At 39.1% G+C, this 16,132-nt stretch overlaps 1 protein-coding gene across 13 annotated transcripts in view; it reads left to right on the top strand.

Moving 5' to 3' along the window:
- The window catches only part of NUP153 (nucleoporin 153), an 88,700-nt gene extending 74,876 nt beyond the window's left edge, over positions 1–13,824 (top strand). For all 13 annotated transcript variants that reach the window (XM_084967449.1, XM_084967446.1, XM_084967450.1 and 10 more), the window contains 4 exons: positions 2,219–2,575; positions 3,211–3,483; positions 12,190–12,358; positions 12,697–13,824. In XM_084967449.1, coding sequence (XP_084823575.1) covers positions 2,219–2,575; positions 3,211–3,483; positions 12,190–12,358; positions 12,697–12,781 — 884 coding nt within the window. In that variant the 3' untranslated portion in view covers positions 12,782–13,824. The remainder of the gene's footprint in view (positions 1–2,218; positions 2,576–3,210; positions 3,484–12,189; positions 12,359–12,696) is intronic.
- Positions 13,825–16,132: the final 2,308 nt, after the last annotated feature.

The following is a 16,132-nucleotide window of genomic DNA, read 5'->3' as shown; positions in this document are numbered from 1 at the left end:
ACGTGGGCATTTTTGAGTAATAAATTGGAAACACAAGAAAATGAAAAATGAAGCTGAAAAGACATTGTATGGAATTCACCACATGGGTGGTGAGCAGTTTTTGTCTATAAATTTTTAATTGAAAATTTAAAAACATCCTTCAAAGAAAACAAAAACCAAATTATACAATATTATTTAGAAAGAAAGAAAAATGAGATAGGGTCTAATCAGATGTAATCCTGGTATCACTATACTGTTTCCATTTAAAGATTTTTAACCTCTTATTAAACAACTTGAAAGTGAGCTACCATGCTCTATTTTCTGTGAATTATGCAAGTGCCTATACTATAATTTGACCAGCCCTGTCTGGTAGATGATATTGGAAATGAGACAGTGTTAATGGAATAAGTTAAAAAAAAATCTTCAGTAAGGTAGCTGGATTCAGGGTTATCATATAGAAAAAAAAAGTCTGTATTTTTCCTTCAAAGCAAGGATTAATAATTGGATAGTGGGAGTTCCCATTGTGGCTCAGTGGAAATGAATCTGTCTAGTATCCATAAGGGTGCAGGTTCGATCCCTGGCCTTGCTCAGTGGGTTAAGGATCCAGCATTGCCATGAGCTGTGGTATGTAGGTCGCAGACGTGGCTCGGATCTGGAATTGCTGTGGCTATGGTGAAGGGTGGGCAGCTATAGCTCCGATTTAACTGCTAGCCAGGGAACCTCCGTATGCGCTGATGCAGCCCTAAAAAAACAACAAAAAAATTGGATAGCATATCCCATTTGTATTTTCTAACATTTCCAATTGGTATTTTATAATGTCAGCAGAACTTGCAACATGTTAAATAATTAAGATAACATAAAAGACACATTTTGTACTTGCTCTTTCATGAGAATATCCATTACTCTCCATCTCACCTCCAATTTTCAGCTCTTTTTTTTCTTCTAAATGACTGCATGTGCAGCATATGGAAATTCCTAGGCCAGGGGATCAAATCAGAACCACAGCAGCAGGCCTAAACCCATAGCCACGGCAACACCAGATTTGAGCCACCTGCAACCCATGTTGCACCTTGTGGCAGCAGCAGATCCTTAACCCACTGAGTGAGACCAAGGATTGAACCCTTATCCTTATAAATAGCATGTTGGATTCTAATCCACCAAGCCACAGTGGGAACTCGCTGATTTCAGTTCTTAGAGGAATTTTTGTGGAGCTTGACCAGCTAACATAATTTTAAAATTCATAAGGAAGAGAAAGAGTTGCTATCATGGCTCAGCGGTTAATGAACCCAACTAGCATCCACAAGGACGTGGGTTTGATCCCTGGCTTCGCTCAGCGGGTTAAGGATCCGGCATTTTGGTGAGCTATGGTATAGGTTGCATTTGTGGCTCTGATATCACATTGCCATGGCTCTGGTATAGGCCGGCGGCTACAGCTCCAATTTGACCCCTAGCCTGGGAACCTCCATATGCCTTGGGTATGGCCCTGAATAGACAAAAAAGACCCCAAAAAATTTATAAGGAAGGGAAAATGCACAAGAAGTTTTGGGGAGAAGGGCAGACATACAGTCAAGTTTGCTCTAGTAATATCAAACCCTGCCACAAAGCTACAGTACCTAAGAGAGTCTGGTAACAGTAACTGTAGAGGAAATGAGGGTACATATATTTGGAAATTTATTGTGTCTTGAAGATAAAGTTTAAAATTAATGAGCAAAGAGTACATTAGTCAGTAAAGACTGCAGAGGAATTCTTTTGTGGTGCAGCAGCTTGGGGATCCAGCATTGTCACTGTAGCTGCTTGGGTTGAATCCTTGGCCTGGGAGCTTGCACATGTTGCAGGCATGGCCACAGGGGGGGAAAAAAAAGGCTGCAGAGAAAATTGGCTACCCTTCAGTTGAATTGAAGTTATAATCCAGCAAACTTAAATTATAAAATCAAATTTATAAAAGTATGGCTATCTCCTAATCTTTGAATTTGCTCTCCAAACACAGTATCCAGTTAGATTTGGATTTAGGGATTATTTTGTATTTTTATTAGTCTGAATGTTGAAGGTTTTGCTATGTAAGACATAATCCATAAGCCATAAAATAGAAGAGATGTCCATTTGATGAATACATCTATATAAAAAACTTCAATGATTCTGTTTTCTAAAGGACTCTTTGATTTTAGGGTAGGAAAAAATGCTTTGTGGTATTACTTGTTCTTAAAAGATTTTTGTTTGTTTCTTAATTTCTGTCTTACAGATCAAGGTGCAGCAAAGCCAGTTTTTAGTTTCTTGAACAACAATTCTTCCAATTCAAGTACACCAGCCACTTCAGCTGGGGGAGGCATTTTTGGTAGTTCCACCACGTCCTCCAGTGCACCTGTGGCTGCCTTTGTGTTTGGACAGGCCAGCAATCCTGTGAGCAGCTCTGCCTTTGGTAACTCGGCCGAATCCAGTACATCCCAGTCTTTGCTGTTTTCTCAAGAGAGCAAACCAGCAACCACATCCAGCACGGGTACAGCTGTCACCCCATTTGTCTTTGGTCCTGGACCCAGCAGTAATAATACTGCAACCTCTGGTTTCACCTTTGGCGCTACAACCACATCAAGCTCTGCAGGTACGTTTAACAAAAACGAAAATGTTGCAGTTGAATTGGCTTTAATTATAAAGTAGATTAACTCTTAGCAAATAATACCCCAAAAGAGCACGGCTGCCTTTAGGTCATCTCTACTGGCAATGTTGTAATTATTCACAGTTACATTTTGTGTTCAAATTTAATGTAATTAACTCTTGGAAGAAATTTTTCTAATCTCATTAGGAGTGTAATCTTTAGTTTTTTCAAGTGTTCTTTTTGAAATGTTAAATTGTAAATAGCCAGACGCTGAAGATTATTTTATTAGGCATTAGTCCTCATTATGCGTAATCACAACATTAGTTAATTTCTGCAATGTGTTAAATTTCTGATGGAAGATCAGTTGTCTTCTTACATAAACCTCTCTACCTAAAAGTTTTTGGCTGCCAAAATAGGAGTCTTGTTAATAGAAGTTTTTGTTGATGTGGATTCTATGTGATTTTGCTAAATAATGGCAGCGAGAGTTGTGTTCTATTCAACACTTGCCATTGATGAGATTTGTTCAGCAAGGTAAGAGTCTGAAAAGAAGCTTGAAGTTTGCTTTTCAGTTTACAGAGATTTCTTGAGGATTCTCTCATTTTAGCTGTCATGCTGATTGAAGAATTTCTCTGCACCTCTAGGATCCTCCTTTGTCTTTGGCACTGGACCTTCAGCACCATCTGCCAGTCCAGCGTTTGGTGCTAACCAGACCCCAACATTTGGTCAAAGTCAAGGTGCCAGCCAGCCTAATCCCCCAGGCTTTGGATCTATAGCATCTTCAGCAGCATTATTTTCTGCTGGTTCTCAGCCTGCACCACCTACTTTTGGGACAGTGTCGAGCAGCAGCCAGCCTCCTGTGTTTGGACAGCAGCCTAGTCAGTCTGCATTTGGCTCTGGAACGGCTCCTAATTCCAGTAAGTATGTTGTTGTGATGTAGTTTATATCCAACTTTAATTATTTTCTGTGAACTTTGAAACCATGCATATCCTTTTCTTTAAATCATCTTTCATGACAGAGTAGAGACATGTATGTTTAGATTTACCTATAAATAATTCCCAACTTTCACACAGTTAAGCACTTTTAAGCTATTTAAGTGTTCGATTAAAATGTAGTTATTTCTTACTGTTTGATTTAGATACTGGATTCAGTCAGTTCCATTTCCCCTCATTGTAATTTTTGGGCACTCTAGCCTAAATTTGAACTGTACTTTCTGATCCTCTTTATGCTTGAATTTACCTTGGAGGGTTATACCCCAGCCCTAGTCCTCTCTCCTAGGGCAGTCCAGCTGAGGTATCCCACCTCTCCTCCCAGCCCCCCAGTAATCCCTAGTTTGTTGTATTTTTTAGATTCCACACATAACTGATACCATACAGTATTTCTGTTCATGACACTTTCTCTTTTTTTTTTTGCTTTTTTGGGCCATACTTGCAGCATATGGAGGTTCCCAGGCTAGGGGTTGAATCAGAGCTACAGCTGCCGGCCTGCACCACAGACACAGCCACAGCAACGCTAGATCCTTAACCCACTGAGCAAGGACCAGGGATTGAACCTGAAACCTCATGGTTCCTAGTTGGTTTCGTTTCTGCTGGGCTACGACAGGAACTCTTGTGACACTTGCTATTTGATGATACTAGCTAGCTTCTTCACTGGATATGCATAAACATTCCTGTGGCTTTTTTTATATGGCTGGTCACGTTGTATTATAATGATGTTACTTCCTTGTAATAAGTTGCATTGTGTATACTTTTTAAGGCTGCTCTTGTGGTTAAAGGGAGTTACTGGGCTAAGGGTCGAATCAGAGCTGCAGCTGTTTTCTCTTTGTGAAATGTAATCTCATATAGAGGAGCCAGAAACATAAATGAACAGTGTAATGCTGAATAAAGCAAACACTTGTGTAGCCACCACCCAGGAGCCCCTTCTTATCCCTTTCTGTTCACATTCTCTAATGCTGTGAGCCACACAGATGCTGTCTTGACTTTTGTGGTAATCAGTTTTCTTGGGTTTTGTTTAAGGTAAACTACAGATATAAGCATCTCTGGAAAATAGAATTTTATCTGATTTTTAACTGTATAAATGGAATCTTAACTGTATTCAATCTTTCGATTCTTGCTCCTTTTACTTTGTCTTATTTGTAAGGTTCATTTGTGTTATTGCTTATAGTTTGTTTTTTCATTGCTGTGGCATAAATCACTGTATACCACAGTTTCTCCATATACTGTTGATGACTGAGTGGTTCTCAGCTATTAGGAAATGCAACTCTGCATGTTCTTGTATATGTGCCCTGGGACACATAGGCATGTTTTTCTAAGGTTCATACCCAGGAAAGGGATTACAGATTGAAAGGTAGATATCTGATACCTCAAAAAATAATACAAACTTTGTTTTTGGCCACATCTGTGGCATGCAGAAGTTCCCAGGCCGGGGATTGGACCTGCACTCCAGCAGTGACAATGCTGGATCCTTAACCTGCTGTGCCACCAGGGGACTCTAATACAAACTTTTCCTGATGGATTGTGTCAGTTCACATCCTACCAACATTATTTATATGAGGATTCTCATGTTTGTATTCTACGCAATTTCATTTTTTTGAATTCTCTTTATAATTTTTTTGTGTCATGTTTCTAATAGGTTGTTTTGCTTTTGCCTAATGATTTGTAGGAGTTCTTTATGTATTCTGAATTTAGTAGTATTTTGTCAGTTAGTACATGGAGCAAAATTTCTCCTGTTTTTGTGACATGTTAACCACTTTAATTGGGACTTTGGGGATTTATTGATTACCCCCCCCAATATGGAATTGGAGTTTAGCTTTCTTTCACATAGGTAAACAGTGCCCTCAGTCCTAATAGATGGTTGATCAGTATGCTGAGTATGCAAATGTTATATGATGTACTGTGATTTTCTTTCCTATACAGAATTTTGTTTTCTTTAGCATCAGTGATTCCTTCTCTTTGCTATTGTCTTCTCCCATTTGTATAGATAGCTTCTCAATATTTTTAAATACTTTGGCTACTTTTTTGTTGTTGTTGTTGTCTTTTCAAGGGCTGCTCCAGTGGCATATGGAGGTTCCCAGGCCAGGGGTCTAATCGGAGCTGTAGCTGCTGGCCTGTACCACAGCCACAGCAACACGGGATCCAAGCCAAGTATGCAACCTACACCACAGCTCATGGCAACGCCGAATCCTCAACCCACTGAGCAAGGCCAGCGATAGAACCCGCAGCCTCATGGTTCCTAGTCAGATTTGTTAACCACTGTGCCACGAAGGGAACTCCTTTGGCTACTTTTTTGTATCTGAAATAGCTTACATCATTTTTTCTTTTAAGATTTTAGATTGGTTTTTATTTTTTTTATTAAAAAAAAAATTTTTTTTTTTTTGGTCTTTTTTAGGGCTGCACCTGCGACATATGAAGGTTCCCAGGCTAGGGGTCTAATCGGAGCTGTAGCCACTGGCCTACACCAGAGCCATAGCCATGCCAGATCCAAGCCGTATCTGCAACCTACACCACAGCTCATGGCAACACCAGATCATTAACCCACTGAGCGAGGCCAGAGATCGAACCTGCAACTTCATGGTTCCTAGTCGGATTCATTAACCACTGAGCCATGACGGGAACTCCATGTTTTACTTTTTAAATGATATATATCATTGATGTACAATATTATATAAGTTACAAGTGTACAGTAGTGATGCAGTTTTAAAAAGATATTTTAATATTTTTTGCTTTTTTTTTTTCAGGGCTGCACCCACAGCATATGGACGTTCCCAGGCTAGGGGTTGAATTGGAGCTGCAACTGCCGGTCTGTGCCACAGCCGGGACCTACACCACAGCTCACGGCAGTGCTGGATCCTTAAACCACTGAGCAAGGCCAGGGATTGAATCTGCATCCTGATGGATACTAGTTGGGTTCGTTACCACTGAGCCACAAAAGGAACTCCATGACTCACAATTTTTGAAGGTTATAGTCCATTTATAGTTATTGTAAAATACTGGCTATATTCGTTGTGTTGTACAATATATTTTTTTAGCTTATTTTATACAGAATAGTTTTTCTCTCTTAATCGCCGATCCCTGTCTTGCCTCCCCCCACCTTTCTTCTCCCCACTGGTAGCCACTAGTTTGTTCTTGATACATGTGAGTTTTACTAGTTATATTCACTAGTTCGTTGTATTTTTTAGATTCCACATGTAAGTGATGTCAAAATATTTCTCTGATTTATTTCATTTAACATAATACCCTCCAAGTCTTATCAGTCTCATTGTGATTTTAATTTGCATGTCTCTGATGATTAACAATGTTGAGCATCTGTTCATATGCCTGTATTTCTTCTTTGGGTATATGTCTGTCCATGTCTTCTGCCCTCCACCTCCCCACCTTTTCTTTTTTTCTTTTTTTGGCTTCTCTGCAGCATATGGAGTTCCTGGGCCAGGGATCAAATTTGAGCTACAGCTTTGACCTACATTGCAGTTGTAGCAATGCCAGATCCTTTATCCCACTGTGCCAGCTGTGGATCAAATTTGTGTCCTGGCACTGCAGAGATGCTGCTGATTCTGTTGTACCACAGCCTGAACTCTATTCTGACCATTTTTTAACTGGGTTATTTTTTGGATGTTGAGTTGTATAAGCTGTTTATATATTTTGGATATTAACCCCTTATTGGTCGTATCATTAGCAAATATTTTTTCCCATTTAGTAGGTTGGTTTTTTAGGTCTTTTATCTGTTTTGAATTTATTTTTGTATATGATGTGAGAAAATGTTCTAATTTCATTCTTTTACCTGTAGCTGTCTAGTTTTCCTAGCACCATTTATTGAAGAGACTGTTTTTCTCTATTGTATATTAATTGCCTCCTTTGTAGTAGATTAATTATCCATAAGTGTGTAGGTTTATTTCTCGGCTTTCTATCTGTTCCATTGGTCTTTGTGTCTTTTTGTACCAATACCATATTGTTTTGATAACTTTAGCTCTGTAGTGTTGTCCAAAGTCAGGGAGCATGATTCCTCCAGCTCTGTTCTTTCTCAATATTGTTTTGGCTATTTGGGGTTTTTGTATTTCCATACAAATATTAAAATTGTTTGTTCTAGTTGTGTAAAAAATGCCCTTGGCATTTTGATAGGCATTGTATTGAATCTGTTGAGTCATTTTAACAATATTAGTTGTTCCAGTCTATGAACACAGTATATCTTTCCATCTTTCCATCTCTTTGTCTTAACCTTCAGTTTCTTTCATCAGTGTCTTACAGTTTTCTGAGTACGGGTCTTTTACCTACTTCCTTGGGTAGGCTAATTCCTAGGTATTTTATTCTTTTTGGTGTAAGTGTAAATGGGATTTTTTCCTTAATTTCTCTGTGTCATAGCTCATTGTGAGTGTGTAGAAATGCAACAGATTTCTATATATTAATTTTGTATCTTGCAACTTGGCTGAATTCATCAATGAACTCTAGTAGTTTTCTGGTGGCATCTTTAGGATTCTCTGTGTATAGCATCATATCATCTGCAAACAGTATTTCTTTTTATTTCTTTTTCTTGTCTTGATTGCTATGACTAGAACTTCCAAAACTATGTTGAATAAAAATGGTGAGAGTTGACATTCTTGTCTTGTTCCTAATCTTAGAGGAAGTGCTTTCAGTAGAGTAGGATGTTGTTAGCTATGGACTTGTCATATATGGCCTTTATTATGTTGAGGTATGTTCCCTCCGTGCCCACTTTCTGGAGAGTTTTTATCATAAATAGGCATTGAATTTTGTCAGAAGCTTTTCCTGCATCTATTTCAGATGATCATATGATTTTTATTCTTAAATTTGTTAATGTGATGAATCACATTGATTTGTATGTATTGAAAAATTCTTACACTCTTGGTTATCATGATGGATGATCCTTTTAATGTATTGTTGGATTTGGCGTGCTAATATTTTGTTGAGGATTTTTACATCTACGTTCATCAATGATGTTAGCCTGTAATTTTCTTTTTTTGATATCTTTGTGTTGTCTGGGTATCAGGGTAATAATGGCCTTCACATATCTTTTAACCCTCTTCTCCCACCAAACTTTCTCAGTTTGCTGTCTAACTGGTCTTGGGGGTCTCTTATTAACTACTTTAATGGAGATTCCTTTTAGCTTCCTCTCACAGGAATCTGTTTGCTGGTGTCATGTCTTCTTCTTATTTCCTTGTTTTGAGAGAGTAACATCTTCCGGTGATTTCTTAAGGATTTAGGGAAGAAAAGTTTGAGACCTTAAACATTTCTTGAAGGATCTTCATTGGCCTTCATGGTGGGTAAGATTTTGATTGAATATAGATTTGTATTGGAAATCAGCTTCATAATTTTGAAAGTATTTCTCCATTGTGGATATTCTGGCTTCCAGAGTTGTCCTCAAAGTCTCTTTTATTTTTGCTTTTTAACCTTTATTTCTGCCTGGAATCTAATTAGAATCTTTTCGTTTGTGTCTAGTGTTCTCACTTACCAGGATGTTCCTTGGTTTGGATGTATTTTTATCCATATATGTTAGGAATGCTGTGTGTCCTTTTGTGTGATTTATTTTTGGGAATTTTCTTGAATGATTTCTTTGAAGATTTTGTGTCTCATTCTCATACTTTTTAAACTCCTGTTCTTTTTTTCCCCCACATTTTGTCTTTGTTGTACTTTCTGGGAAGATTTCAGTTTATCTTTTACCATATTGGTTGATATTTTACTTTCACTAGTTGTACTTTTTAATTTCCAAATGGTCCTCTTTGTTCTGTGGATGTTTCCTTTTTATATCTATCCTTCAGCTTTTGTTTTAGAGGCGTTACCTGTTGGGAATGCCCCTCCTGGCTCAGCAGTAATAAATCTGACTAGTATCTATGAAGTTGCAGGTTCCATCCCTGGCCTTGTTCAAGTGGGTTAAAGATCCAGCGTTCCCGTAAGCTATGGTATATAGTCGAAGACTTGGCTCGGATCCCATCTTGCTGTGGCTGTGTTGTAGGTCAGCAGCTACAGCTCTGATACCCCTAGCCTGGGAATTTCCATATGCCACACATGTGGCCCTAAAAAGACCAAAAAAAGAGTTACCCGTTGATCTCTTGAGGGTGTCAGTGATGCAGTTTGTTTTTTGTTTGTTTTTCTCTTAGAGCTTTTGCTTAGTTTTCTCCAAATTGCATTTCTTTATTATTGTTTTGGTCTTAGTGTTTCTTATGAAATATTTTCCTCAAAACTAGTGTTTAGGGTTTTTTATTTTATTTATTTTTTATTGGTTTACTTTTTTTTTGTCTTTTTACCTTTTTCTAGGGCTGCTCCCATGGCATATGGAGGTTCCCAGGCTAGGGGTCGAATCGGAGCTGTAGCCACTGGCCTACACCAGAGCCACAGCAACGCGGGATGTGAGCCGCGTCTGAGACCTACACCACAGCTCATGGCAACGCCGGATCCTTAACCCACTGAGCAAGGCCAGGGATCAAACCCGCAACCTCATGGTTCCTAGTCAGATTCGTTAACCATTGCACCACGTTGGGAACTCCAGCATTTAGGGTTTTTTAGATTGTAGTAAGAATGTTTAACATGAGATCTGTCTACGCTTTCACCAGATTAAGTGTTCAGTGCAGTACTGTTAACTCTAGGCACAGTGCTGGGCAGCAGAGCTCTGGGAGGTGGGCATCTTACATAACTGAGACTTGGTACCTATTAAATAGCAACTCCTCATTTCTTCCTACCCCCACCCCCTCCCTTGCAGCAGCCAGTCTTAGTTTGTGGGTTTGGTTACTTTCAATACGTCATATGAGTGAAATGATGCAGTATTGTTCTTCTGTGACTGGCTTGTTTGACTTAGCATAATGTATGTCCTCCAGTTTTCCCATATTACAAGATGAATAATATTCCATTTTGTGTATGTATACCATTTTCTTTATCTGTGCTTCCGTCTGTGGACATTGAGGTTGTTTTTACGTCTTGACCATTGTGGATAATGCTGCAGTGTATGAGAGAGTCCAAGTAGCTAAATACCTAGAATGGGATTGCCAGGTCATGTGGTAGTCCTGTCTTTAACTTTTTGTGGAACCTCCATCCTGTTTTCTGTGGTGGTTGCACCACTTTACATTCCTACCAACTTCCCAAGCGATCCCTTTTCTCCACATCCTTGCCAACACTTATTCTCGGTTTTTTAATAATAGGCTTTCTGAGAGGTGTGAGGTAATTAACATCTCTTGATGGTCTGGATTAGCGTTTCTCCCTTAAGATTAGTGAGGTTGAGCATCTTTTCATGTACCTGTATGCCGTCTTTGGAGAAATGTCAAGTTCTTTGCCCATTTTTTAATTGGATTATTTGGTGGGTTGAGGGATTCTTTTGTTTGCTTTTATGGTCTTGAGTTGTAGGAATTCCTTATATTTTTGGATATCAGCCCTTTATCAGATAAATGGCTTACAAATATTTTCTACCACTCTATGTGTAATTTTGTTGAGTATAGGACACCGAAATACCATTTCATAATTCTTTGAACATGGATAAGGCTTACAGATCTTGAATTTCATTGTAGGTTTATCTAACTGGCCTATTTGCTTGCAAAGAACTGGTTGATAGTGTCTTTAGGTCTTTCCTTTTAGACTCTTAGATTCCCCAGAGGAGATTCTTCCAGTCCTGCCTGAGGGTTTATATACTCCTGATTGCCAGTATGCGTTGTTCCAACCTACTCTCAATCTTGGTATTTTCAGTATGGTATCCTTGCTTTTATGTGTGGTGAACCAGTCCAGAGGCTGAACTTCTGTCTTCTGCTAAGTAGGGGAGAATTAGCATCCCATTTGGTTTTGGGGAGGATTGGTCTGGGTTATGCTTCTTTTTTTTTGTTGTTGTTGTTGTTGTTGCTATTTCTTGGGCCGCTCCCGCGGCATATGGAGGTTCCCAGGCTAGGGGTCGAATTGGAGCTGCAGTCACCAGCCTACGCCAGAGCCACAGCAACGCTGGATCCGAGCTGCGTCTGCAACCTACACCACAGCTCACGGCAACGCCGGATCGTTAACCCACTGAGCAAGGGCAGGGACCGAACCCGCAACCTCATGGTTCCTAGTTGGATTTGTTAACCACTGCGCCACGACGGGAACTCCCTGGGTTATGCTTCTTAAACAGATATTCTGCCATCCTTCCTTTTTTTTTTTTTCCTTTTAGCTGTTCTTTTGTTCTCACTTCCAGGCGTAGCTGGAACCTAAACCTTTTGGGTACCCTTAGTGTACATGGAATGACTTGTGTGCTTCCCCTTGCTGCTAGGTTAGTGTTTGGCCCCAGCCAGCCTTTCAGCTTTTTTTTTTTTTTTTTTTTTTTTTTTTGCTGTTGGCCCCTCTCTCCCTATCTTTGTAAAAATCCCTTTACTGTTATTTTAACATAATTTTTGAAGAAGCTAGAGCTAAATGTGTTTGTTGATTCTGCTGTCTTTAACCAAAAGTCGGCTCTGCCCTTTTCGTCTGGGTGTTGGTTAAGTTGGGTGACTTGTTGCGGAGGGTGTCAGGTATGTACTGTGTCAGTGGAGGAAAGTCTTCATTTTCTTCAAGCGACCATAAGAGAGTTTAACCCTTTGCATGTTTTTGTACATGAAGGGTCAGAATCATTACTAGAAAAACCATCGTTTTTACCTTAATAAAGTTTTTCTGCTTCAACTGTTGTAGGTTCCGTTTTCCAGTTCGGTAGCAGCACTACAAATTTCAACTTCACAAACAACAATCCATCAGGAGTGTTCACATTTGGTGCAAATCCCAGCATACCTGCAGCCTCAGCCCAGCCCTCGGGCTCAGGGGGCTTTCCATTTAACCAGTCTCCAGGGGCGTTTACTGTGGGGTAAGAGAACTTTCTGTGGAAATGGAGAATTTAACAGAGTGCCTATGTGTGCATGAAGGTGTGTGTGTTTGTGTGTTGTTTTTAGCGTCATCATGGTGCCGGATAGTTGAGGTAAAATCAGGTTTGTTCTTCATCAGTTTACCACATTACAATGTGAGAGGATCATAGCCTTAACAAAACAAAACAATCTGTGTGTGTGTGTTGGTGTTGGAGGGTGTGAGGCGTAACTAAATGGGTTTGCTTTGATGATGCCCCCCCATCACTGGTCACATTAATTTTATGATTGGAGAATTTTATCTGAGCATCATGTCACATTATAAAGTTTTTATTTTTCACAGGTCAAATGGGAAAAACATATTCTCTTCTTCGGGAACTTCACTCTCTGGTCGCAAGATAAAGACTGCTGTAAGACGCAGGAAATAAAGGTCACGGTGATTGTACACCATTTTAACAACAGCTGGTGCCCTGCTTTCAGATACTGGATTGTACTATGTGCTGGGTCATCTGAAGTTAGATCTGCCTAAGGACTTCTTTAATTTTGGAATTTTCCTCCGTTTTTCTTTATAGAAGCCCCAACCTCACCTCTCCTGCCCCCCCTTTTTAAAAAATAATAGCTAAGACTGGTGACTGACTCTTCAGCAAAAATATTTTATGATCCAGCAAATTATTCGCTGATTTGGCTTAGGCTGGCCGAACCCAGGAATTGAGTCTGCTCGGAGAATGGCTTTGTATAGAACCTCTTCATCTGCACCACCACGTGCGTTGATACGCGTTTATACAACGCATTGAAATTGTAATTATATCTGAGGAATTCTGTATAGATTAGAGGATTTTGAAATGAATGATTTCTCTGATGAGTTTGTGCTGGTGTATGTGTGAAATGAGTGAGTTGGGTGTATCGTGCACTAAAATTTCTGATAGAGGAATCCTGATTAAAGAATGGTCCATGCTAAGGACTTGTTAGATCTAGTTCGTTCTCCATTTAATAATTATATGCTATTTCTATATTGTCATTCTTCCGACTATCACCTGTCTTGCCTTTTTCATTATTTTATTATGAAACTTGTGTAAATACAATTTTGTTTCTGTACTTTTTTGGCATAACATAAATCTGTGAACTTGAAATTTTAATTTTGTGTTAGAAAATTTTTTTGTTGTTTGTTTAGTCTTGTCTCAGATTTTATTATGTAAATCCCATTATTCAAAGTTGCCTAAATCCATTTGGAAATCTTTAAAAAAAAATTGGGGATTCTTAAAGTGAATTTATTGGCTTTTCTGATCCAGTTTTGTTTGGACCAAAAACCAGTATTGTACAAAGTATTAAGCATATATTTTTATATTTACTGAAATGGACTGTGGTGACTTTGGATAATAAGGAAAAGTTTAATATTAAAGCCATGTTTATTACAGTATAATTAACATGTTAAACCATGGGATAAATGCCATCAATAAAAAATTATGAAATACTTTTTGTTCTAGTGTTAACTCATAGTGAAGGTCAAGTGTTAGTAGAAGAGAACCTTTTTATAAAGGTTAACAGTGGTCAGAAGAGAGATTCCAAAGAACACGTTGACGTGATTTGGAGGGAAAGTGTCTCAAGGTACCTTGCTTTTTGTCTGGTGCTAGGAACCACACCTACTTTGCGCACAAATTGACAAACCTTTTTAAAAGTTGAAAATAAACACAAGCAACTGTTTCTGTTTGTTCTGTTTGTACTTGTATCTTCATTGACAGATGACTCGACAGTGTTTATTGATCACATTCTTGGAGAACTTGCCCAAAGCAGCCCACAAAAACTTTGGTGGTCGTTTTGTGGAGTTTCTTTTGGGTTCTTTTACCAAAAATTTTTTTGAACCAGATATCTTTTCTGTGGCCTTTGCAAGAACTCTTGGGATAGCATTTGATAATTTTATTTTTCAATTTGAATGTATTCTGTGGTGACTTTTATTTTATTGAACTTTTGGTCGAGTCTAGTCAGCAAATGCTGGTTTCAGAGTAGAGATTTTGTGTTTGTGTTTATAATTCTCACCTCATTAAATAATACACATTTGATGTGGACAAATGTGCATTATTTGGGGGCAAAAGATGATGACAAATGCTAGAAGCAAGCCGGAAACCTGTGCGGTGTTGATGCTGAGAAAATGCCTAACTGAATTGTAGCAGGTTTGTTCATTTTTACCCATCCTTTAGGCTCACAGGGATGACTCTCTACTCTGGGGAAGATTTTTTTTCTGGGAAGATTTCATTTCAGATGTGCTAGAAATACTGCATTTTATTTAGTAATTTTTTTTTCCCCACCTTTTTCGGTTGCACCTGCTTCATGTGAAAGTTCCTGGGACAGGGATCACATCTGAGTCCGAGCTGCAGCCTACACCACAGCTTCAGCAACTCTGGATCCTTAATTCACTGCGCTTGGTCAGAGATCGAACCTTCATGCCTCTGCAGAGACCAAGCTGGATGATTAACCCACTGTACCACAGCAGGAACTGCCAGTAATTTGTTTCTAAGCAGGTGACTGAAAACCATACTCAGGGTGGCTTGTCTTAAAAATGAAATCTCTGGCCCCCAGAACGGAGATCTGTAGGACTAGACTTGTATTTGGGACTTGGGACCTGTTTTTTTCCATCTGACTGCTTTAACTCTCAGCTGTAGACTACACATTCATTGTGGCAATTCCACCTGCAAACCTCTCCCTACTTCAGCTCAGCAGCAGCATCTCTTTACTGGACTGGCTCAGGCTGCAGACCCCCTAGCAGCCTTGGGTTTTATGCTCCATACACAAGTGAAAATCAAGTGCTGTTTGTGGAAGAAGGAGAAACATTTTGAAAAGAAGACAGTAAAAGCCCACTTCTCATGCTGGACCAATGAGGAATTGTTTTTAACTGACTACTCTCCGAAGGAAAGAAAGCCATATGCAAGAAGGTTGAATAATCAGGTACATTTATATAATTTGGTTGACAAGTGGGTCAGTCCTCACTAAACGTACCTCAGTGTTTGATGGGGTTTGTCAGATGTGTATTCTGAGTCTTCATCAAAAACTCGTGCATTTGTTGGGTCCAGATAGGGTCCAAAAATCATTACATAAGCATGTGGGACAGACAATTGGGAGAATGCTAGAACTTTTAAGTGCTAGGATGATTTAAGTAATTTACAATTTGGGACATGAAGGGAAAAAAGTACAATTCAGATAACTGAAATGTCTTTAGCTATTAATATTTATTACAAATTCCTCTGTAAGTTGCTCATAAAATTAGGATTTTATTACTTGAAATAAGTGTTGAACTAATTTTAACAATTTGTAACCAGGCCATAAACTTCCTGGTTTAGTTTGGGAAGAACTTGCGTTTTCTTTCATTGTATTAGGATGTCGTGTGCTGGGCCCGTTGAATGGAAACTGACAAATGTGGTACACTAAAATTGAGAAAATGGATGTGCTGGATTTCCCATCATGGTGCAGTGGAAATGATTCCGACTAAGAACTATGAGGTTGCAGGTTCGATCCCTGTTCTTGCTCAGTGGGTAAAGGATCTGGTGTTGCCATGAGCTGTGGCGTAGGTTGCAGATACGGCTCGGATCCCGTGTTGCTGTGGTTGTGCTGTAGGCTGGCAGCTAGCTGTAGCTCCGATTTGACTCCTAGCCTGGGAACCTCCATATGCCGTGGGTGTGGCCCCAAAAAGCAAAAAAAAAAAAAAAAAAAAATATATATATATATATATATATATATATATATATATATATGCTATCTACACACACCAGCTATATATAGCATGTCAG

Source organism: Sus scrofa, chromosome 7 (assembly GCF_054392235.1).
Source record: "Sus scrofa isolate SSC_HxYL_T2T_F1_AM1 chromosome 7, Sscrofa_HxYL_maternal_Yorkshire_Landrace_v2.0, whole genome shotgun sequence".
NCBI classification, from domain to species: domain Eukaryota; kingdom Metazoa; phylum Chordata; class Mammalia; order Artiodactyla; family Suidae; genus Sus; species Sus scrofa.
This window is presented reverse-complemented; position numbering and strand designations above follow the sequence as displayed.